The sequence below is a fragment of the Rhea americana genome, unplaced genomic scaffold, assembly GCF_003343005.1.
Source record: "Rhea americana isolate MKP2758 unplaced genomic scaffold, rheAme1 scaffold_64, whole genome shotgun sequence".
Classification (NCBI taxonomy): Eukaryota; Metazoa; Chordata; class Aves; order Rheiformes; family Rheidae; genus Rhea; species Rhea americana.
Genome location: NW_028186801.1, coordinates 74,834 through 100,513, shown reverse-complemented (window position 1 = coordinate 100,513; position 25,680 = coordinate 74,834). Strand labels below are relative to the sequence as shown.

The window sequence follows — 25,680 nt, the reverse complement described above, 5'->3', positions numbered from 1 at the left end:
AATGTGTGAGAAAATACAGGACAACAACATGAGTCTACTTATGGCGATTAGCTAAAGCTTTGCACAAAATAATTGAGCACAAGAATTTCTGAGATAACAACAGCCTTTGGACTAATATGCTCCAGCATGGAGAACCCTGATGAATTAATGAGTATTTTAACCATTCCAAAGAAATTGTCATGCCCAGCTCCACTTAAGCAAAATGGCTATGAAAATGGTCATTTTGCTCTAACTAAAATAGTGTAGAAGTACACAAAACAAGCACTAACATTTTTTTCTTTGTTTCTGCTAAATGCAAGGGTTAGGTCTTTCAGACTAATATGATAAGGCTTAATTTCAAAGTCCTTAAGTATTCAAATTGAAGAGAAATGAAATGTAATGTTCACAGAACCTATCAATTTAGCATTTTGAGTTTGTATTTTAATTGCAGTCATATGAGTACTATTTCTGATAGATTATGTGCTAAGGAAATTAGGACTATAAGAAATACATACAGTCAGTAATATGTTAGCAAATTCTCTTACAGTAAAACAAAGATGTGACACCGTAAAATTCAAAAAGAATACCTGCGATAGGAAACCAAGACAGAGTGCCTTTCCCTGTGCATACTGTGCGTTTACATTRCATCTTACGTACTGTAGAAGCTATCTATAGGACATATTCTTTTTAAAATCCTGACTTTAGACCTAAGCAGTCATATTCTGGCCATGAAGCTGATGCAGTCAGAGTCTCTAAGAACATATAAATATCTAGCAGGCTTAATATGCATGAGCAGTAGATTACAAAAAAGAGGTGCCAATCTCAATGGTAAATGACTTCCCAGGTGCAAGATAATAGCAAATTTCAGATGCCAGAAGAGTACCTGGACTATCGCCCTCAAGAGAGAAAGAAACAAGGAACAAATAAAAAGTTATTCACATATAAATGAACGTGGTACATTCCTAACATATTTTTTGATGATGTTTAGATCTGAGCTAGACAAACTGTCTTGAGGGAAAAGACCGTTTTTGTCTCTCCTCAGTCCTTAAATTGAACTTCAGATTGCAAGATGGAAAATCATTATTAGGGAATTGGCCTGGGGATGAGCATGAACCTGATTTCCTAATTCGACCACAGACTTGTTCAGTCATGTAGCTGTGTTTGAAAGACGATGTAAGGTGTTACCAGCCTGCAAAGTCATGGCTTTATGCTCTTTCAGCCCAGATGTAAATAGTTTAGCAAGGTATAAAGGTATGAATCAGACCTAAAAAATAGGTAATCCCATCATTTTGAACAACTATGTCATATTGCTTCATGAAGGAGTGTTCCTGATATTTTCAATGTTAGATGGCGAGTTTAGACTAGGCTTCTGAAATTTCGACAAATGTGCTTTGCCTCTTGCTGATCTTGACATTTCCAGTGGACCTGACTATCAGTCTGAATGGAAAGGGGYAGACTGATGCAAATATAAATTGAGAAGTCGCTAAAACATTTATCAGAGAGGAAAATATTGCAACAAATTTTTGTTTACAGTAGGAAGCTGAGAGCAGAGAAAACGGGGAACAAAACAAAATTTACAGGGAAAAAGGCAAAGGGTGTCAGAACTATCCTAATGCAGCAGGTAGCTGTTCTGGTCCGGTGGATCTACGGTGCTACAACAGCTGAAGCAGTGCCCCTGTTGCGATTCATTATCCCCGGATAGYACTATTAGAATTAATAATAACGAAAGACACTCATAAACCTAATGATAGACATCATGGTGTTCCTACGTGTTTTTATAACTAACTGGCTAGATAACTGTTTTTGTGGAAATAATGCCATTACAAAGAAAACAAAATGACCCTTACCGATAAGTACTTGCACGATTTAGCCTGGTAGGGCACTATTGGCCTGATTCTGTGCTTGTCTGAACAGACACAATTGCGCCAAAGACGACGGCAGCGTGCCCATGTATTCTGACGGGAGCCRTGTCTGGTTTTAAATCACCTGACGTAGTCTGAAGGTGGTTAGTCGCCGCGAAGGCGACTGCCGGGCAGCGCCAAGGCGCTCGGCGGCCCGGCGAGCGCCGGGGGCCTGCAGCTGGGCGCGGGAGCGAGCGCCGCGCGGCGCGACGAGGTCCTCACCGCTCGCCGGGCCGGGGGCGACGTCGCCGCGCTGGCGCTGATCCGCGGCGCCTCTCTGCCGAGCGCTGCCCGGGGCGCTCTCGTGCCTGTGCCGGCAGCAGAGCTGCGGTCGCGCCCGCTGTGCGGGTGTCGCGCGCCGAGCCGCTGGTCAAACGGGACGGGCCGCCGGCTCCCGCCCCGCGMGGCGGCAGAGCTCGCCCGCCTCCTTGCTCCGCCGTCTGCAGCAGGCTCGGCCAGTTCCTGTTCCTCGGCCCATCCGAGCTTTTGTAGTGCAGCATTTTTAATTGCCAGTAAATCCAATCTGGGATGCCTCACTCGTGCACAACTCAGATTTGTTTTATCGTGCGGGAGGAAGACTCAGACACTGCCTGTGGAACGAGGAAACTTTTATTTCCGTTATATGAGAGAGCGATGTGAAAATAACATCATTTACACTGAAGCGTTCAGGAAGCCGAGACAACAATTTAGAAAAAAAATGTTAGTACTTGGTTCCTCTGAGTTCCTCAAAACTTGACTTACCTGCTCTTTGATCTTACAGATGCTAAAGTTTCTACTCCTAGGAAAGAACACAGCCAGAGATTTCTAAACTACGCATTTGGAGAGTGTAACTTCCTTTGGAGCAGGGAACCAGTTCCAGGGCCTCTTTTTTTAAAATGATTAAAAAAAATAGTTCTGCCAGGAGCTGGGATGCAAAACTAGCTAGCTGGCCTCTTGCAATTCTTAAGAAACATCATTTTTCAAAGCAGTCAAAAGGTTTTATCGATCAACTCTGTTTCAATACGAATAGGTCGCTGTTATCTTCCAATTATATTCAATTAATTCTTCCATGACATAAATTGTGTTTTGATCTAGTCTTTTGGAAACCTATAGAGGACCACAAAGATAGAGAGAATTGTTGTGCTTTTCCCCAGCCTTTACAATTCTTCTTTTAATCATTGTTTTTATTTTGAAAAGGTTACTGCAATCAACAGATGAAAGATARATGTCATCTCCATTAAACAAAGCTGAATATCCTCAGTTTTGTATTTGTACCAAGCGAAGTCTACCTTTAGATATGTAGCTTGTAATAGCCATGAAGCCTTATGGAAGGTCTTACTTTATATAATGTAGCTCAACTATCTAGTTATTTTAAATTACTGAATCAAATCTTTTTGTTCTGCAGTAACTGTGTTACTCTGATATTTCCAATTCTTCACATGAAATGGTGAATACCACTTATTAGTGAATCACACCATTATAAGCTAAAACTTACAGATTTGATACATAAAGAAGGAAAAGAATATATCAGTTTCAGAGGTACTCATAGCTATTAAGAGGTTTTTGAGTTTGTTGGGTTTCTTTAAATCCTATCAAAGCCCCAAAGAGGAATGAGGAGGGTTGATAATGTGTGTAATAAAAGAGTCATCCCAAGAGAGTCTGTGTGAAAGCAATTTAAAGACAGAGAATATGAGCTAACCAAGCAGCCTGAAGTCTGTAAATCTAGTTTGGTGTCTTTCTAAAAGATCATCTGTAGCTCAGCTAGAAGATACGAGCTTGATGAAGTAATCATTTGGTGAAATAATCCATGTGTTTGCTAAAAATCATATTGGCTAGTTACAGTGTGCCCTCTTTGCTTTTACACATACAGATAACATCAAATCTGATGAAAAATGACTGCCAAGGGAGCTTGTGCACTGAATCCTGGAAGAAAATATCTTGTTTCAGGTTGTAATCATGGCCAAACATCAGTGGAAGTCGGATGTCCAAGACAATAAAATGATGATTTGGATATTTAATCTTCCCTCAAAGTTTCTTTAAGAGGTGGATCTCATTTTATGGAGTATAGGATAAACAGGCATAAGCTAGGCACATAAAAAGAAAGCTGGAGAACTGTGGTTAAGGTGATCCAAATCTTTAATCCATGTTAACAAACCAGGCACAAGAAAGCCAATGTTATTAATTGAGTGTGATAAAATACGGAAGTTGTTTGAGTGCAGTACGTGAGGATGAGGGATGCCAGACTAATTAGAAATCTTTAGGATCGTAGTCACATTGTAGACGAGGGCCTTGCTTTTCTCTTGTCTCCCCTTAAAAGCATTTATAAGGTCCTTTCARAGTGACTCAGAGTAAGAGCATAACTCAGGTGCTTCTCTCCATACTTACTGTATAAGGAGCCTCAAGTTATGCAGTCTGAGAAAATTACTCCTTATATCCCACTCSCCTTCCTTGCCACCTTTGTTTCACACTTACCCAAACCCTTAGTTTGTTTTTGGCCAAACCGAAGCAGAATAAACAGGCACCGTCTGCGAATTATGTGGCAGAGCTATTTTGCTGTGGAAGCTGCAGGGAGGATATTTGTGTCCAGCACTTCAAAACCCTACTTTTGTCTGATTAATCTTCTAAATTGCTTTATTTTCTCCTCAGGAGAATATCTAAATAATAATTGRCAAAGGAGCTTTTTATCACACTCTAAGCTGGAAGAAGGCTGTAGGAAATTTAGTGATAAATCTTCTACCAACAGTAAAAACAGTGTAACATGGACTACAGTGGCTAGAAAAATATTTACCAAAATTGTGAGAACACCTGTGAAGCTGAATTCGTACTGACCTGGTAGCGAGTCAACCAGTACGCTTCTGGTTGTTCTCCTGTTCCTATTTTGTTTTTTGCCCAGTTCATTAGGCTACTAATGTCATCATCTTCTGTCAAAGGAGGACACCAGCAAGAACGTTCCAAAGATTTTATTTTGACTGATTCTGAATTCACGCAGTTCTGCGAATTTCCTGGAAGAAATGTTAGGCAACACTACTGATGAAAGGCTTCCTTGACTATGTTTTTTAAGTTATTTCTCTGCAGGTTCACGATGGTCGAAGTGACATGACACAAGAAAAAAGGTCGCAAATGGCTCAGTTTTATAGTATACTGTTGATGATATGGAGGGCAGTAGCAGTACAAAATTCTTATCTTTCTGAGTAAAAATAAATAAATTAGTTCTAATTTGAAGCTTTTGATTCTATGCTTTCAACCTTTTATTTCTAGCCATGAGAATTAGAAAATATTTTGTTGGTTTGAAATGAAAAAGTGAATCTCACATGATTGCATTACTCCAGGAAAGTAAGGCTTTAAAATGTATACTGCATATCTCAAGGAYTGTGATAAAAAATCACAAGAGTTGGCAGCAGTGCAGTATTTACGAAGTTTTCATACAGCTGATTTTACAATCTCACTTCTCTAGTACTTACAGGAGCTGGTTGTTGGTGTGAACCTCAAGGCCAGAGTTTTTCGGTGGGTTATCTATGGTCATTAAGTAGCCTGCTGCTGTAGAACAAGGCCCAGATTCTGATTCACCCTGAAAGAGAAGGCAAAAAGCAAACCTAACCTTCAGGAACATTAGCAAATAGAAAGAATTTCAAAATGTATTTTCATATGTGCAAAAAATTCTGAATTTATATAAAATATATATTTTATATATATATATATAATTTTATATGATTGTTTTGCAAACTCCTTGGCCTCTAGCTGGGGGCACTACTTCAGTGTTTAGTATCAGCCTTTCCTCTGACTTGCTAGTTTGTGAAAGTCACGATGCACCAGCACTTCTAAGAGGCTGTCCAGAGAAAAGGATTCTCCTGGCATTTTGCTAGACACCCTTACATACCATTAAAGTCACCTGCAGCTCAGCCAAAGAGCTGCAGAACGAAACACCGGCTTTCACTCTCATTGAAGCTGCTCTTTTTTTAAACTGCCTTTGACTTCCGATATATACATTTTTTTAAGTAATAAGAGACCCTATCATTGAAGGCAGCTAAAGCTCTCCCCAAGCAACTTTCAGCCTAGTGTATAAAGTGATTCAGACCATCCAAAAACTTTGGGAGTATTGTAGCACTGTAGTAGAAAATWGGTTGTTATTTAAAGTGCCCCCAACAATTTTTCCCTGAAATGTGTTGGACTGCTAGATAATAATAATAACCTTTTTGAGCTTAAAACGCTTGCTTTCCTTCCCTTACAAGATCAGCCATTTTTTCAAAGCAGAGAAGTTTTAGCTAAAAGTTTCTGAAGTACCTAATACTGTATTCTGGCCTAGTCAATAACTGCAAATGATAAAAGGTTTTCTYTCAGCCTTTGTGCTCTCTGGTTGCATTAGAGACTGAGTGAAGATATATGATATGACACAGCAGGCTTTTTAATCCTTTAGAAATGGCTGGCAAAGTCACCTCTTTACTTACAAAAAGGAAAGCATATAAAGTTGGAGTATGTGGGTATTTTTTAAAATAAGTGTCAAATCTTTTTGTAATGTACTGTATTTTCACAGTCTGGGGTTGAGTGAAGGACAACATTTTAACAAGCCACGACATGTTGACGGCAAGTTGAAAAGTTTAGGAAACAAAAGCTCTGGTAATTCCATGAGAAGCAGAAAAATACAGGGCGTTTCAAAAGCTCCGGTGGATTTTGGTTACAGCCCTGTCTGGAACTGGCTGTGGTTAGAATGAGAAGAGCGAAGTGAAAGGCAAAGCTAAAATGCTGGAGTGCAGCGCATAGCTGGTCGTAGGCAGACAGACGTAACGGAGCTCGTTTTAAAGCTTTAAAGACATCTCATTAAGATACCAAAAGTGTGCCAGTAATACTCAGGGTTTAGATTAAATCCACTTTTCTTTCTTTATTTCTGGCTGATTTGAAGAAAAATTAACTGACAGAAAATTACAGCAGTATAAAAGCTGTATTTTTCACATCTTTTCGCTAAATTGCCTGCTTTTCTTTGTAATGCACAACTTTCACTGTGAACACTGTATTATTACTCCTTATACACCAACTCTTAGTTGAGCAATTATTTCCTTCTAGGTGAGCAACATTCATTACAAGGTATGTCATAACTGTCTTGCAAAGAGGAATCTAATCAACTTGGTGAAAAAATTAGTCTTCTCTAAATACTATCTCCTTCTTTTCTCCTTTTAATCAATAATACAGATGATAGAAATTCCATAATCTGGAATAAAAGGGAACAGGGTTTCAAATAGTACTGTTCTATACTGTCTTTAGATTCCTACTCAGCCCAGCAGCATTTTTATTTTTAATAGTCACAAGCATAACTTGAGAAAACAGAATGCAGCCTCCRTGCTCACTCCCATTATGGGAAAAAGAAAAAAAAAAAAGAAAAAAAAAAAAGCAGCAAGGCAGTTTGGGTTGAGTTATTCAGTTGCAACCACTGGGTGCCACCACCTCACCTTGTAGAGTGACTCAGCCTGAATTTAGTTTAAGCCCTTAGAAGCCACAGGGCTGTCCCTGGCTCCAGGGTGAAATCCGGCTTCTAGGCTCYAATTGCTGACTAGCACAGAGTTGTGTAACGCCATAGAAAAGCTTCTTTCGTATCTTCCACCCCTTGTTGGGTCCACAGAGGAGCTATGTTTACTGAGTGTGAGTTGGGGTTTTGAGGGTGAGTCCAAGCAATGTCCATACGAACTGTAAGAGTAGTGTGGCAGGCAGTCCAACGGTCAAAAAGATACCAGTCTGTCCTGTGAACTTACATTTTTCCTTCTTTTGTTTTTTGGGCTGGATAGCAGTATCTTGCCACAACTTTCCTTGCATTATAGACTGTTTCTGTTTGCTAATGTTCATATAGCTTGTGGGTATTTGAGTAGTTAAGACTTGCTTTTGGGAAATCGGCATGCTTGGAGCTGACAAGAGCATGCAGCTGCAAAGCTTTTGCAAGAAAGGAGAAAAAATAACAATGAAATCAGTATGCCAGAGAGGACACGTCAAGTAATTAGGAAACTGCAGTTTTCTTCTTGTCTCAAAGGCCATAGAAAGCTATGACTGCCATCCCATTTCTGCATTCCCTCAACCATTGCTTAGTTTCATACTGTGACAACATGGTGTTTAACAGACTCCTGGTGATTTTCTTCCCTTAAACAAGTAAGAGATATTCAAATTTCTTTTTATTGCTGTTCTACCCCCTTTCACAAACTACCTCTCCTCTTAGAAGAGGTGATGTTTTTTCCATGGGCTAAATATAATTTTTGTAACTATCTTTTCAACCCTTTGAAATAAATTCTGTGTGGGAACCACCATACACATTTCTGCTGTGTCATAAAARGGATGCCACTGAATCCCTAATGGTCAAGGGTTAGAACAAAGTGTGGATATGACAATTTCTTTGCTCTCTACCCATTGCAACCATCACAAATGACATACGAGGTTGCTTAGGCTGTGCTATTCTTGCTGCTCAATAATGCATCAGTCTCCCTGCTTTTACTTATTCTCCTGACAGTTTTCTGTCTCTCTGTGAAATAACAGATGCCAAAAACTAAGCTCATATGGATTTCAGAAATGAGGGGGGGAAAGAAACCTTACCTGTATCTTCATTTTGTTAAGCACGTTGAGATGGCTCCCTTACACAATGTGAGAGCAGTTAGAAGGGTTACACTGTGGGCGGCTCTGTATCAAGAGGGGACATGATACAGCGCCGTGTGATATATGATTCCAGCCAACATGCCTGGAGTCCTTCCAACCTCCGTGTTGCATCTTCCCTGAGCGGATGACACCTGGAAAGCCTGCATACTCTGAGCAGCCACCGTCACAGCACTTGCCAGGCTCGAAGTAAGGGCAGGGACTTTCCACAAAAAAGTTTATGAACTTAATCTGTGATCTTTCTTAAGGTTCAATTTCAATCTTTCATCTGTTATATACTTAACTATAGCAAGAAAACAAGTACGCCTTGTTGACTGCAATCATAAAAGTTTTGACTCAGGCTGAACTTGGCAGTCCTTTTTTTTTTAACCACCTCAATAGTTTTGCTATGGTGGGTTCAGTGTTTCGAGATCGGGCTTGGCCTTTGTAGCTGTATAGCAGTGGTTTATAGCAAACATGGTTCAAGAGTGACAGCTAGATTTGGAAATGGAAATATTTTTGTAGAAAAGTTCTAAGAACATTTAGCTGATGGAGCTCCTTCAGGTTTTTGCATAACCTGGTGGTGCTTTAGTCTTTGGTTTCATTATTCAATGCCTACACTTCCACTGGACAGGGCATGGCAACCCAGGGCGACAAACTACTTAAATACTGGTAGTTGGAAGAGGTAACCCAAAATGGGTATTCCTCTGCCTCTTTCCTCTCCCAGCATCCTCCACTAAGCACTCTCAGAATATGCCAGCTACTTCAGGTCTCACATGTAACTTGACGTGGTGGATTTAGCTGCTGGCACCCTGAACTTTGCAAACAAAAGTTGTATAAGGACAATCTTGTATCATGAATGCAACTATGCACTGATGTGGCCTTGCAAATTTAGCCCACATTCATGCAGAATGGATACTAAATCTATGGATTTCAATCATAGCTATACAGAGTTGCTTCCTTTCACCGATGGCGTAATGAATTAATACCCTTCAGACTCTTTCCTATTGAAGACTATTCAGGATACAGATGTATTCTGTATGYCTACACTCAATTATCTCAAGTACTGTGTTCCACTTTCATACCTAAGTAGGTGAGTCATTTAACAATGTATATACTTCAGATGAGATTTCATGTGGAGTACAAGGCTAATCACTAATGAAGGAACTGACTACATCTATGATTAAGCGAAATCTTGGTGGAAGGGCCATACTSACAGTTGCTGTAAACTGAGATTTCTGTCAATATACACTGGCTCCACTACCGTGCAATGATGCATGGATATGTTAAAAATGTTTAATGCTGATCATTGATATGTGTCTCAGGATTATTCACTCTATAGCAAGAAAAAAAAGAAGTAAGGAACAGGATTTTCTCAAGATCTGCTACTTTCTAGCTACACTTTGGTATAGGAAGTACGATAAAAGTAGAAACAGATAAAGCAGCAGCAAGTCCTACTGCTTGGGATTTGTTTTTTAATTATTATTTATTTTGTTTCCTCAATCACTTTGCTTTACTCATTTGGCTGGAAGGCAAATACATTCCCTGTTGATTTATCCCCACTCAGCCAGGGGCTTTTGCTACTCAGTTTGATTCCTAATATGGTAGCGAAAGCAGATTTTGTGCRAGTCCCAGAGAGCTCCTCTCAGCTTGTGGAATGCAGCGAGAAAAGAGCCCCGCAGAGACAAACAAAGATACTTGTCACTCTCATGCGAACCAAGACCAGAAAATGGGCTTTCCCGCCCGTCCTGAAATTTTTGCTTTCACTACTCTTTAAATCACCGGTTTTGTCTTACTTTGCACTGAGGCTACAAATTGTTTCCTGTTACGTTGCTCAGCAGGCTTTCTTGACAACATCTGAAAAGATTTTTCCTTTAACTTTGGAAAGCACCTACTCTATCACAATGAAGTTTTTATTATATGAGCATATGGCCTGAAGCAKACTGCCACAGCACAGATGAATTAAATGATGAACTGAAAAAAATCGAAGTTTTCCTTTTTATTTTATTTTATTTTTCTGTTTTAAGAAACTGAACTTTTAAATGCTTTGATATATCTGCTGTCTGCTTATAGAAGACCAGTTTGCTGTATTTTTTTAATAAATTGTTCTTCAGATAATAGATTGTCCAGCTCACCAAGTCCAGCAACAGCCTTGTCAGTGAAATACCAAAATCCAAAGGATTAAATTCCTCCACCAGACAGGGTCTCTAAAAGGTTAATATGGAGCTAGAAATTAATTTCATTCCAAATACAGAATAATAGTGTGCAGTGCCATGACTTTGTGATAAGCATTTGTTAAAGCTAAATCCTCCCTAAGCCCTGCAATTGTTTTCCTTTGTGCTAATGGCAAGCTAACAGGAGGTGCTCCCTCTCGCTCCCTGTCACTCCTAAAGGTATCAGAAAGACAAGTTTATTGTTTGCTAAATCTGGGTATTTTTTAGTTAAAACCTCAGTTCTCCTTTGGTCATTTTATTTTAACATTTGTACTCTTCATTTCTGGGAGGAAAATATTTTGTCTTTCTGAAGTCCACAAATCTAATACTCTTCTTTGCTGATTAATTGCCATTACTGGGGATGTACATTAAGCAATAAGAATTTAAACTATGTCTTATTATTGTTGCTGAGTGACTGCCCTCATTTTCACTATTCAGACAAAAAAAAAGAGGCCTGTTGTCACAAGCATGTAGGTACCGACTGGTGCAGGCAAACGTTCAAAAGGAGTTTCCAAATGAAACCTGAAGCCAAAGATTCCAGGGAAATTAGTTGCTTATCATCCTTCCCAGTGATTTTCAGCAAGAGTTGAGTGTCCTTGAAAATGGACCGATGGGTCCACTTTCTTTGAAAATCTATTCGAAATTTGGTGAACGTTTCTTGAAAAGCTCTTCCAGCTTATTTTTCCTGAAATTATTTGTATTCTGTATTACACTCTACAAGTACTGCCTTGGCTTGGAACCACAGTGGCACCCACCCTTCTCTTACCATCATTTGCATCTGTTGCTTCCAAATAAAAATATTTATCAATTTCTGTATTTATCAACATACCCCTCATCATCTAATCCCCGCAACACTTGGGCTTAATTTTTCACATATTCCTACTTTAAATTCTGAAAAGTCAGAGGGTTTCTGAAATTCATAGGTGCTTTTTGGATTCTTGAGTGGTTTGATTTTATTATAGCACATGATCCCTTGACTAGACTGCATCAAGATCTTGTTTCAATGGAGTAGCAAAAGGAAATATGCTGAGCTGCCGAGATTTAATCTGGTTTGTCAGTGAAGCATAAGATCAGTCCGCTCAAGCACTTTTGCTCCAAACTATATCTCTGCTGTCTGAATTCATAACAGGTATCGAAGCTGAAAACTCATGTACCTTTGGATTTCTGATAGGTTTGGTCATGTTACACTGCGTTTTAAGCCAAAGCTGTATGCAGTAAGTGGTGAAACCATAACATGTTAGTCAAATACCCATTTGTGCCATTAAGTGCCTGGTAGAATTTGAAGAATCTTTGGGAATATTGGGGCATGAGCTACTGACAATGGTATCAGAAATACTTCCATCTTTCATCTAACAATACAATTTGTCAAGTTATCGACTCTCTTGTCTTATAATTGGAATAACGTTCTCAGAAGCAGAGAATTTTTACTGCTGTTGGCCTTGAACATTTGTTCTTTACTCTGCCTTGAATATTAGCGCTTAAATTTTATAGTATTCTGTTTACAACACAGAGACCTCATTGCCTTGTACTTATTTGCAGCTTGCCTGGGGCACTGTAGGGAAGTAAATTGTTTGTTCTACCAAGAGCTTCAGCACTTATATAACTCTTTGGTAGATATAATCTCGCATAGATGCTACTTTTATTTAAGTAAGAGTAAAGTGCCTTAAGTTTCAGGTCACTGCTTTTCATTATGTGGAATCAGCAGAGACATGCAGGCTCCCAACCCTCACTCTGCAAGTACCTGAGTTCAAAAGCTGGCCTTCAGGCTTTGCAAAACTTTTTTTTTTTTTGAAAATGCAAAGTAGATTTTTAAGAAGTTGTCATTTTTTATAAATGCATGTAAATTAGTTGAACTCAGTTGAAACTGTTGATAAATTTAGCCTATATGGTAACTTCTCTTGCTGATGTTGAGATTATGATGTTGCCCATCCTAAGAAAATCTGTTTTAGAGCTTTTTTTTCCTGACTGTATTGCCTAAATTTAATCGGAACAAAGAGTAAATTTCCCAGCACTATTGGGAAACATAGTCCAAAAAGTGGCCCCTTTTACTCATTGGGCAGGTGCCTTGTATTATGCCAGGAGTCATCTTCTCTCCAGGAAGAGAACTAGGAAACTGGCTGGCTTGTCATGAGCCTTTTCCGGAGCAGGGAGTAGGGAAAGGGCTCATAAAGSCTCTGTGTCTAGCCAAACAGAAGCAAGTATGTGTATCCCGAGTTGCTTTAAGTGTCATATATAGGATTGATGGTATCTGATTGGAAGCAGGGAAGATGTTGACCCAGTGAATCACAGTGATGCCAAAAATAGCCTGTATAAATAGCCAAATATATCCTGAAACCCTGCCTAACCAACAGTGGGTGTGTGGGGCAGGAGAGAGTATTTTCTTCTAGTGATTCTGTAGGCTTAAAGCACAACTGCAATCATGCAACTCCTTAATTCCATGTGCACGTTTCCCTTAAACCTCAAATCTGACAGAACAATAACGCAAGCAAAATGAAAGCCAAATGGTATACAAATATAAACTTYTCAGGTAGAAAAAGAAATGGGAACATATTTCAAAAAAGTAAGGAAAAGACTGAAAACTGGCCAGTCATGGGCTCCCTTTGTATACAACCATTGATGAATGAAACATACCTTGAAAGACTTGATATGCTTTTAAAACAAATATTGACTTTGATAAAGCACAGCTAGGGTTGGTTTTTCAGCTGGGAAAAGTGTGGATCGGGTTGCTTTCTTGGTAGTCACAGAAACTGTAAGACTTTTTTTCTCATTCCTTCCGTACTGCAGCGTTTCTGCAGTATTAGCTGTCAATGGTATTTCTAGTTTAATCCTCTGAATCATAAAACATCTCTCTTCCATGTTGATGAAGACTAAATGTTTACCCGAATGAAGAAAAGCAGTTTGTTAAGTAGCAGTAATAAGTTTTTATTCAGAACATCACAGTTACTTTTCAGTGTATCGCTTTGCATTTGTCTGACATTTCATTTATATGAACTAATGCAGCTGGGGGTTTCCCACCTTTTCTATCACATCTAGGCAACACGTACTGCTGCCTTGCTTTGCTGTTTCTGCTGCCCTCCGCTTTTCCTCSCAATTCACCTCACGTTATCCTTGGCTGGGAGGATATGGACTGTGCAGTCATTAGGGGGTTTGCTGCCTTTGGAATAAAACGCTGCCACGTGCGCAGGCTGATAGTTCGGGGTTCCCACGTGAGGCAGCTTTTGTCACTGCCTCGGTCTCCTCTCGGGGCGAGGAGGCGGGTTACCCTGCGGCACGCTGGACTCGCCTTCTTTCCTGTAAAGACGGTCGGAACGTGGTAGCACCACGCTGGCGTGCAAGCGAGCCCCGAAACCCTACCATGACAGTGTAGACGTGGAAAGACTGTAAGGCGAAGTGGATATTCTTGCTGAAGTAAATTGCTAATAAACTGGTTAGCCTTGTTGCTGGGTTTAATGGAGTTTCTCCGTACTTCAGTGCTCATTGCTTCCTTGCAGTGAATACTGCCACTCGCTCCAGTTTGATTTTCTTTATTATCCAGTMATGGGGGAACTTTTATCTGTCCGCAGTGCGACCTGAGATTAGGATTTCTTTTGCCTCACAGCTACTGTGGGGTTTTGGGGGCGCGCAGTGGCTTTCCTGCGGCAYGCTCGTCTCCCTTGTGACCGCCATTCCAGATGTCTAAATCCGGCAGTGCACCGAAACGGTYGTGCGAACAGAAATACCTGACAGAGCAAGTCCCCCGCAGTTTCTTGCAGTTGAAGAAACAGCATTTTTGCCTAAAACATCAATAGCCACACGACCGGAAAACGGTGGAGGCTTGAAAAGGCAAAACATAATTCCTCACCTTGGCCTTTTTTGCACGCTTGTTTAGGCCTGGTGCCTCCGAACGCCGTCCTCAGGCCCCCAGCCCTCCTCCGGCGCCCACGGCTTCGGCGGAGGCGCCAAGGGCCTGGTTGTTTTGCGGTATGGCTTCCCCCCGGGGCAACCCGTGCCAGCGCGTGAGCTGCCGCCGCTCGGTCCCTCGGCCCCAGCCAGCGGCGCCCCTCGCCGAAGGACTGTGCTCGGCAGCCGCCCGTCCCAGGCTCACAGCTCCTCACGAGCGCTCCTGCATTTCCTGTCTTCCTGTGTAGGAAATGCTGCTGCATTTCYTAGCTGCCCTTGGGCTTCGTGAGCACTCAGTTCCACCCCTTTTTTGTACAAATACGGTGCAGCAAGGTTTCCTGCGCTGGTGTTYGTAGCTTCCGTGTAGCCGCGTTTACGAAGTGCTTGGCCGATTGCTTTGCTTTCCCGCTGGGGTATTCTGTGACTACGCAGAGCCAAAACTTATGGTGCATTTTCCTGTTGGTTCAACCCACGTTTACAGCACTTTATAAAACTATTTGTTTTGCTCTTGTGCAAGTGTTGAAATGAATTGCTTGGATACAAGGGAGCCAGATCAACTGCCCTTGTGCTGGCAGTAAATTTAATCATAAGCTCATAAGCACTAATTTGAGCTCTTTTTGAATAAGAGTTTTGGCTGCTTTTTTTTCTCCCCCCCCCAGTTTTATGCTACTTTCCCCATCTGGTGCTGTAGCATTTGCCAGGGCGTTGGAAGCGCTACGGGTGGAAATACAGGCTCCCCTGCCGCCTGAGTAGCCCTCGGGCCCCGTGTGGTTCCTCCCGTGGGCGCGCGGCGTGTTTGGCTGTCTCAGCCCGGGACACGGAGGCGAAGGAGCCGCTGGCTCGCTGTCGCGTTTCCAACACCTCCTTCCTCCCACGGAGTCCCGCCACGGGCATAGGCAGGTGTAATAGGAGTTTTTTTTAACTAAACRCCTTACAGCTGTCCGCGGCCTCTCTGGCACCCTGACTGGGCCCGTTGCAATTTCTTAGCTCCATTCATGCCCAGTTTGCTATGGATGATGTTTGGCGAAGCTGCCGGGCACACGCTTAACTCCTCAGCACACCTGTTTTAATGATTTTAAGAAGTGCTTTGCTGGCGTCAGGACTGGCCTAGACAATACCCAGGGACCTGCAACTAATGCTGCGCTACCCACCTTTCTCTTGTGCATCGATCAAGTATTTTCTTCAGCTACAGATTTGGCATCTAAACATCAAGTAACGCACAGGCTCATGGGGCTGTGGAAACTAGGAGCACTGGCTGAGGACTGAACATTATGCAACAAGTAAACTTGAACAAATCAACAATCCTGTTTTCAAGGAAATGTTGTGGATAAGAGAAGAGAAGAGAAGAGAAGAGAAGAGAAGAGAAGAGAAGAGAAGAGAAGAGAAGAGAAGAGAAGAGAAGAGAAGAGAAAAAACAGCTCTAGCTTTTGTGCCAACCTTCTTTGTGCTTCTAATGAGAATGTGTTTCAGTATTTCCCTTGAGACATCAGCTGCTCTTTAAAGATAATGTTCCACCTTTAATTTGCTCATTTGTGGAGGAAGGTAGAAGGCCCAACAGCTTGCGTCAATGAGTATAAACCATAACTTTTATGCAATCTAGAATTTACCRTAGTGTGTGTACTGCTTCTTGGTAATTGTACCTTATATTACTTCTTCCCTAGATAACGCATTTTCCCCCCTCTGGCTTTCCTTCCCAGTCTGAGGCTTTCCATTCATCTAAAAAATATTAGTTTAGACAATCAGGGCGCAATATCACTCTAAACTCATTATTCCAGAGGCCTTAATTATCCCCCGCCTTCCACCCATGAATAAACAGCAGGAAAAAAGTTAAGGCAAATCATCTATGGCCTAAAAGCCACAGGCGTCATGTGAATCATCCCTCTCTTGGGAGAGGAGGGTTTATAGGCCTGCAGAGGGAGGATGGCCCAGGATCCCTGGGAAAAAATCAGCAAATCCGTGGGAATTACCAGGAAAGTTTGGCCTCTTTTGCCCTTCTCCCAGGAGCCCAGCTGCTTTACAGCTGTGGAAACCGGTGCCGCTGCTCACCAAASGCAGCAGAAAGCACACGGGTATCGGCGATGCTGTCAGCATTCATCCTCAGCCCAGTCTCTAATGGCAATAAAATCRGGTGCTGTATAGAATTGCCCGTTCTCCTGAGCCAAAAAAGTTGTGTCTGAAGAGCATTTGCATGGAGGAGCGATGGGTGAAGGCTGCGACACTGGTTCTCACCCTGCCTGCTCTGGCCAAAGGCTTGGCCTTTCCTCTTCTCTCCGGCCRGCCGTGCCACTGTAGGGTGAGCATCATTATGGGTCTTAATGACCCACCCCGCAAGTCACTTCTGTCCTAACTCTGTTTTCGGCTCCATTTATAAAGCTGCATTTCCGAATCTGACTTTATGTGTTGGATGAATTTCCGAACTCTTCCAAGAATTTATTCTGCTTCTTAAAATGGAAACTCTGCTGTCTGCTGACACCTTTACTCCATCCATGTCAGCGATGCGAGCTTTAGCACAGGTTTGGTATAAATTTTCTTCTGATGGGAAAAAAACACGTGCTAACTAGCACCCAGTTACCCTGAAAATTTTGAAGACAAAGATACAGCTGGAGGCAACTCTGGCCCTGTATTTCTTCTCAGTTTCTACATTTTGAGAACCTCTCCTTATTACAGTGTTTTGTGATATGAAACTTTATTCAGCTATATTTATTACTAGTTTGTTCTGGCTCAAGTTTTTTTCCTATTAATCACATTAGGCTTAACTCTAGGCTTGCGGAAGGTTTTGCCTAATCCCATTGCACAGAGCTGTGCACATTTTTTTTCTTTAAACTGCTACACCCCCCGCCCTGCACAGACTCGGGACTGTAACCACATACCTAATCAATTTTCAGTGTTTCCCCTGCAGCATTTTTCAATTTTGTCAACTTTCTAGCTGCTTGCTTTTTGTATTGTGATTAGATTAYAGAAGCCTTACAAATATTTATCAAAGATCAGCACCATCTTTATGTTTGTGTTCAGAATAAACCCTTGTAGTGAAACCATTCCAAGCTGAGGACTTTGTTGACATTTTTCTGCTGAAGATCCATACACTTGGAAATGTGTGCGCTAAATTCTGCCCTGCCTAAGTGGAAAATGATTTTTCATTAACTACTGATCTCTATAACATAATCTTCACCTTAAAATCCGCCAACAGCCACTCTCAATTTCCAGTTTTTCCTCAAATATTTCCATTAGCCATGGTTTTCTTTTTCTGAGATGTATTTTTTCTTTCAAACGTCAAGTTTACTTTTTTTTAGACTTCTAGTAATGAAGTACATCTTGTCTACATGATGGTGATGATGAACTAGCCTTTATTTTAAGAGGATTTTATTTGTAGATTGGTCTTGCAGTCCAAATGAATCAAGAAGGCTTTACCTGTTACTACATACCATTTCACTTCCTTACATTTTAAATAATGTATTGGCATCTTGCTGTAAACTTCAGGAAAACAAAATTTGTCAGTTGGTCCCCCAATGCTTTAAAAGCTGTTCAGCTAGTCTCCCTTGAGATGTTGTTGTAAAATCCACAGTGCACAATTAGTTATGAATTTTACAGCTTTTTAGCATTCATGGATAGACCGTTAATGAGCGAATAAATAGCAGAATTTTATTTAATCCCACACATTGCTTAACATGAGTTGTTAAGCAAGGTCCCTTTAGCAGAGGAACATCTGTAGTATGCTCGATGCAATATCCCTTCTACATAGATGGATAAGGTCCACCTAGAGCTACCTATGGATTTAATGTGGACCTAAAACTCTCTTTACTTGAAGAGAACAAAATTGTAGGGRAAAACGGCATGATATTCACCTTTTCAAATTTTAAATATTCGCAATATAACTGTTTACATCAAAACTAATTACTGCGGGCTTTCTTGTATAGTGCAGAGAAATAAATATTTTTGAGGTGTAGTTCACTTGACCAAAGACAGATATCTACTCTGAGATGAGATAATTATCCAGCATACCTGAAGAGAAATGCTTATTTCTTTTCATTGGCTAGAGGTGATGGCATCAGATAGAGACATTTACGTTCGGTCAAAAGAATTCCACCCTTTACACCCACACTATGCACTTAACATACAATTTATCATTGCTGGGCTACAATGTAAGTTCTTACATCCTTATTAGTCTCACTTATTCAGTCAGATTATTTACATATAAAAGTATTACTCAGCCTGAGTAATGGTGCCAGCACTGAGGTTGTGTTACAAGTACAGATAAGAGCAGTTTCTATTAGCACTAAACTTTATCTCAGAAAAATCGCTGGAGACTGGCACTTCTCAGAGATTGTGCTTCCTTTTGATTATGTTCCCTTCTTCCAATAATTGACTCCAAGCAGTCAATTTATTTCTGTTTATTTATTTAGGTTATTTGGTGGAACAGAAAWCTTTCTTTTCCAGAGATTTATTTGTGAAGTTGCAAGAAAATGTGTGCTTCGTTTTCAGACCGTCTGGGTAGATCGCAAACAGTTAGCGATAATGCAGTGGAATGACGGAGAGTGTAACTGAAGAGAAGGCAGGGTTTGGGGGGGTCACATATGAGACCCRGAAGAAAGAGAGGAGGACTAGGTAAGACCAGGATACTTGGAGAAACAGAAAGTGGATGTACAGTCTGATGACGATAAACTCGGTTCAGCCCTCTAATGATGCATCCACTTACTTGAGCTGCACACCCCATTCTGGTTAGCAGCATTTGCGTGATTAGTAAAATAAATGTTATATAATACTTTCCTTTGACATTAGAATTAGAAATATGATTTTGTATAGGTGACATTTAATTTGCTGTTGGTTTTCTATGACAATTTTGCACTAAAGATTGCTCTGAAAAATAAAACCCAAGGACACTGGCCCACATGATATATCCCCTTCAGYGCTCTATTTGGGATCACTGCTGTTGCTGGTTTTGCACTATAGTAGCAATCCAGTACCATTCGGATCTTTGGTACTAAAACTGGCCTTTCATTGAGCTTAACTCAAAATAAATCATCTGAGGGACAAACATAAGAAGCTGGTTAGCACATGAAAAAAGGAACCACAGAAACCTAGCTTCTTTGGTCCCRTGGCTATGAGTTATCCAGGATTAGATTTTGCTCTAATGCCAGTGTAAAGCCAGTGTAAAGATAGAAAATCTATTAAAAGCAATAGAAGCAAATCATTTTAAGTAAGTGTGCAAGCAGCCTCCAAGCATTCACATACACTTGAATTCTAGGTTAAAAATAGTTTTCTCCAAAATATGGCATGTTTATTTAGATAAGAATATGTATCTGCACTGCTTTGTAAACCATTAATGACTATAGAATTCCTGATGGGCATATGAAAARCAATCCAATCTGTGTATACTGACAGAAGTCAGTAAACTATTGACTTCTGATATCTAGTAAGTTCATTTTATTAGAATTCTTTTGTTCTAATACCCTTAATAACAGCAACATATTACTGCACTGCTTAGCCTGCCAGCTCACTGTAGTTGTTCAAGTTATATTCTAACAACAGCATCATATCTCATTTCCGTATTTTAACACACTGCCATTGGCTTCTTCACTGATGAATTGTCTTATGATTTATTATCTATACCTAAAATGTTTTTTTTTTTTTGCATGTCGAAACAATTGTGCATTCAGCATGGAGCCTCAGCAAAAGTGATGAGATCTTCTCAAGTATCAACTAATGTTGAGGGACTCCAGGTTTTCCACCTTCAAAATGCTATAAGCAGTGATGTTGGATCCAATATTGAAGAGGAAATAGAACTCTGTTGCCTTTTTGTTAGCATTGAGGCTCTTCACATAACAAATACTCCTTAATTCATACACAGAGCAACCAAAAGGAACCCTTGCAATCCCCTGTCTAGCCTAGAGCATAGTACTACCGTAATTTAATCTGTGTTTGAACTTGTATCTTTTTGGAGAGAGAGAAGTCTTAACTCTCTGCAACAGAGAGTTCACCACATGCATCRAGAAGCTATTCCAGTGGCTAAGAGGTCTCACTACTAAAATACATGCCTGTTTCTCAGTTAGAATTTGCCTAGTTTCTTCTAACAGACTTAGGATCTTATTATAGCTTTGACTGCTGGCCTGAAGCGTCCACCGCCAAAGTTACGTTCCCTTCATGGGTACCACATACTGTGAGACAGTCTCTCCAGAAACCTCACTGCTCTGAACTCCCAGGGCTTTCACAAGAAGGCATATTTTGACTGTAGCTAAATGCAGTTCTTCTCAGATACTCCAAGCATGAGTTTCATTGGACAGTCTTAAAGGATGGTTTGTTCAGAGTGATAGTATTTAATATCGGCGTTCTTTTGTCTTTCTTCCATATCCTGATCCTTTTCTCAGAAGGGGAAATAGAAGATCTTTCCCTTGATAGCTCACATTCAGGGTCTCTTAGTTTGTGCCACAAATGACTTGTGGCTGACAGGAGTTTTGTGTGACTCCTACCGAGTTGCTGGAGGGAAGGCTTCCTGAGAGCTACATCGCAGTTCAGCTCCTTAAAGCCAAGAGGTGTAACTTACCCAGATTTGCATGTAACATACTGGTTTTTGGAAAACACAAGCTTGAGTCTCTTAGAACAGAGTTTCATGCTAGGCATAGACAAAAAAAAATGACTGAGATCAGGGAAAGTACTGCTAATTTACACCACCATGAAAGAGGAACTGCAAGTTCATTCTCTAAATAGGAATGTGGTTCCTGCAACAGGTTAAAGACTCATACCTCTATTTTTTTTTTTAAGCGGGCAAAATTTCCACTGAAAGTATAACCACTGAGGTRTCACTTCACAGCAGTAACTTCAAGGAGAATTCTGCTTGTGTGAGGAATATTTGATGAGGTACTAAATCAATTCTGTTACTTGGCCACCAGAAGTCACACAAAATAACAATGAGAATGCAGGAGAGCGTCGCAAAACAATTCATAATTTATATGGATATTGTGGCCTGAACCTTATTATAGCTGCATGTAACACTAAGATACAAAACTAGTATTTAAGGGATGAAGTCCTTTGCGGGCATGTAATCTAGCTGCGTGCCAGACTAATGGATACTGCACTGTGTCAGTCACAACCCACCGGGGAGRTGAGAAGACAGGAAAAACAGCAGCATCCATCCTCGCAAGAGAGCAATGAGAAGAGCTGCCTGGTGGTTAGAAATCAGACTGCCCTAAAACCACCCCACCATGCCAGGCCCCATTGCAAAGAAACCTTTCCAGTAAATAAATAACATTTCCAGTAGAATTCATGAAATACAGAACAAAAGCAGGTGGGAACTTACCCRTCCCTAGCCCTGGTAAGGAGAAAATGCAATAAAAGTCTGTGCATTATTCCACCTGGAACACTTTGTAATCTTACAGGAGTTATTTTCCTTCCCCACATTTTAGGTAGTGGAAATGAAGACTTTGTGTAAATATGASGTGTCTGTTGTTAAAGATATTTCTTTTTTTTTTCATCAAATCTGGGGAATTAAAATCTGTAAGAAAAAAAAACATAGAACTACCTTTCTTACCCCTTCCTTTTCTCTGTGATTATTTAGATCCCTATGTGAAAATCCATCTGATGCAGAATGGTAAGAGGCTGAAGAAGAAAAAGACGACAATTAAGAAGAACACCCTGAATCCCTACTACAATGAGTCGTTCAGCTTTGAAGTACCCTTCGAGCAAATCCAGGTAATGTCAAACAGTGTTTTGTCTTCTCTCTGCATTCCATTTCTCAGYCCTGATAAATATTTAACAGGAACCTTGTTAATTATCATGTGTGCCTGCTTTCATTAGCACCTAGGTGCCAGCCCTGCRCTACATTAGATGAGTGTGACTGCTTCAAGAGGGAACAGATAAAATGCACAGTACTTACGAAGCTTTGATTCATCAGTGAGAAATGGATAACTGACATTTTATGTTAACAGAAATGGATTCTGGAAAAAAAAATTCCACAGGGAGATAGTGAAGAAATGTGCCCGCAGAACATGTAGGGCTAAAAGAAAATGAATAAACAACAATTTTCTCCATATTATTTGAAATGCTAAATTGGCATCATCACTCACATTTGTGTTACCTATGCATTTATAGTTCCTGTTTGTTGAAAGTATTGCAGCATCTGTCTTAAGAAAAATACGCTATTTAGTCACAAGTTTTTTTTCATTTTTCCACCACATCATGAAAACTTTTCCATCACATCATGAAAACTTTTCCAGTGAAAAGAAAGACATTCGATAATCTCAGCGGTCAGGACTGCAGTATCAGTTTTCTTGTCAACTCAGTGGAGTTGTAGCCCAAAGAGTTCTCCAGGGGTTGTTCTTGGAGAGCCTGGGGCCTGTAATGGGGGACCTCAGAGGCCAGTGCACTGACCTGGAAGTCATCTACACTAGCCATGGAAAATGCCAGGAAGAGGGAGTGTGCCATTTGTTTTGGGAACTTAGATAGCTGCCAGTGGGCTACGGAGAAGCAAGTCATCTCTCGCTCAGGATTTAACTTCTCCTGACATTAACTAACTTTTTCTCACAGGAGAAGGAGTGGAGAACCTTTAACCACCCCAGAGACATGTGGGAAACCCACATCCCATTCCCTGCTCTCCCTTATGTGAATTTGTACCTGAGTCTTCAAAGCCTCAAGCATATACTGTAACGACCTGTGGCTATGGCTTGCGGTGGGAGTGTGACACTCTTGTTTCTCCTTAAATAACAAAGTACATGACTGGTCAGAGGGCCAAAGTCACCCTGCAAGCCGAGTGATTCGCTTGGAAAGGGAGAGACCTTCAATCCATCCTCTGATCTGGCTCATGTAAACCACACGAACATCAGTTGTTATGGGCCACCTCCATTTTTGTTAGGCCCTAACCGTTACTGTTGAATCTTTTTTTTTTTCATCTTACTGACTTCTTAGAGCATTCATTGACAGGGCTGGATATGTTGGAGGGAAGAGCTGCATGTGGCTTTCCACCTGCCTGGCAGCCCCATGAGCCTGAAGCTCTTAAGAGAGACAGTATCTTTTCTGAGTGGGGCCAAGGGTGGACTTTCAGGGTCCTCCTTGTTTTAAAGCCCACAGTTAGAACAGCCTGCGAATACTTACTTTGTGTGTTGTTAGGAGTGGTGTAGGTGTGAGTTTTAGATACCTCGCTACTGTGAGGATTTAAATACGGAGCCCAGAGCCATTTTCAGAGAAAACTTAGACTATAGGAACTTGAAGCATGTTCTTGATGAGATGGGAGCATGGTAAGGGTTTTGAAGTCTATATTCTGGATTTTTTAGCAACTGTAGTGGACAACACGAGGCCCTAGGAACAGTAACTTGAAAGCATGACTAATTCATGTAGGAATTTTTTTCACAACTCGTAGTGTATAGAGGTGTCTATGGAATTTAGGAATCAAAAATGGGAAATCCAGTGGGACCTCATTCTCATTGACTTTAATGGAAGCTAGCCTGTATGCTTGTGAAAATTCTCATAATAAGCATCTAAGAACCAGAATTTTGGCAGGGTTGGGTGTAACCTGTAGGTGCTTGAGCATTTTGTCTTCTAATCCTAAATTAGTTTTGGAAAGTGTTCATAGGCCCTTTAGAAAAAGTTGTAGTTTAACTGCTCAAAATTTTGCTTTATTTTTTGGTAAGTTTGTCGAACTGACTTTACAGCTATTTACTTCWCTATATAGCCTCAATTTAAAATCTGTAATTATAGACTTTGGTCATATGCCAATGTATCAAAATGCATTWAAAAAAAAGTCCATTTAAAAAGTCCACTTTAAAATTAGTTTTAAAAGACTGTATTTAGAAGTGATTTCATTATAGTTTCTGAAGTAATTTCATCATTAGAAAAACACATTTTAAATGTTATTTAGAATTAATAGTGCAAGAATCACTGTGACCTTTGGGTAATTCATGTATAAGTCATTAAGTAGACTTTCACTGTCAAATAAGAAAATAGCAGTTGTTATTCCAGTTTCATGATGGTTTGAAAGCAAAGATGAGAGAGATCACGGAAGAAAAGCAGAGCTTATTTTGCACTAAAAGCAACTCRATAGCAGTACAGCTATTGAATCTAAAAAAAGGCAAACATTATCATTTTTCAAAAATTTAAGAGCAAATACAGATTCTGGCTCTTAAGGGGAGCGCATGTGTAAGCTCATATTCACAGCTGTGCATTATGGCAGTAGAATGTTGGAAAGAAGTTAATGATGGAGCATCAGGTTTTAAAAACAAAACCTTAACTGAGAAGTTACATCTTGCAACGCAATGGGAGGTCCCTCTGGGAAGCCAAGTCCTGTTGATACAGGCAGATTAATCACATTTTGCCACTTTTAAGATAGACCACGGGCTGTACRTAGCAAAGTGGTCATGTCTCCAGACACTTTCGCTCCCAAGAATGCCCCTTCACACCAGAAAAACTGCTAATGCCAGTGTTTGTTAGAAGAGGTGGTGCTTTTCACCAGCACTGGTTAGGTTTTTTTGTACTGCAGCTGTTTCTTCAGTGTGCAGTACTAAGGGGCAGAGATGCTCATGTCTCTCTGTAGGTTTAAGCCAGAGACCATGAGCTGAAAGTCATCTCAAGAGTTAATCGTCTGAGCTAGCTGTTCTGACCRCTTTATTGATCAATGCATAAGTGTCTTTGTTTGCAATGTGCATTGTTTTGCTATGATTAACAACAAAAAATCCAATAGTAACTAGCTTCTAGGTACAGCAGGCAACTTCTTTGTACCATAAAATAATAGTCTCATGCCTGCTTTCTATATCTGTGATTGTACTATGCATCTAAAACAGAAATGTTCATTTGGGGAGGTACCATCAACATTAAAAGTGAGGATATTGCAAACAGCAACATTGAAGAAGCATCTTGGCATCTAGAGATACTTGCTTAAAGATATTGCCTTGTATCATGAGTGCTCTGGGGAGAGAGAGTCTTGAGTCGGAGGTACACTTTTGTCATCAGCAGCTATGTAAATACTTCTGTGCCTGTTGGAAGCATCTCTTTCCCTGGCTCAGTGGTTTGTACAATCTTCTAAAGGAATCTCATGAGTCTGGTCTTGCAGATGTGCTTAAAAGAGTATATTACTCTTACTCATAAAATTTTAAGATTACTCTTCTTACCAACAATGAAATTAAACATGCTAATAAGAACTCCAG

At 40.5% G+C, this 25,680-nt stretch overlaps 1 protein-coding gene across 3 annotated transcripts in view; it reads left to right on the top strand.

Annotated features, from left to right (window-relative positions):
* Positions 1 to 25,680, top strand: part of SYT1 (synaptotagmin 1) — a 269,749-nt gene that overhangs the window by 240,495 nt on the left and 3,574 nt on the right. For all 3 annotated transcript variants that reach the window (XM_085320512.1, XM_085320510.1, XM_085320511.1), the window contains one exon: positions 22,104 to 22,237. In XM_085320512.1, the coding sequence (XP_085176638.1) occupies positions 22,104 to 22,237 (134 nt within the window). The remainder of the gene's footprint in view (positions 1 to 22,103; positions 22,238 to 25,680) is intronic.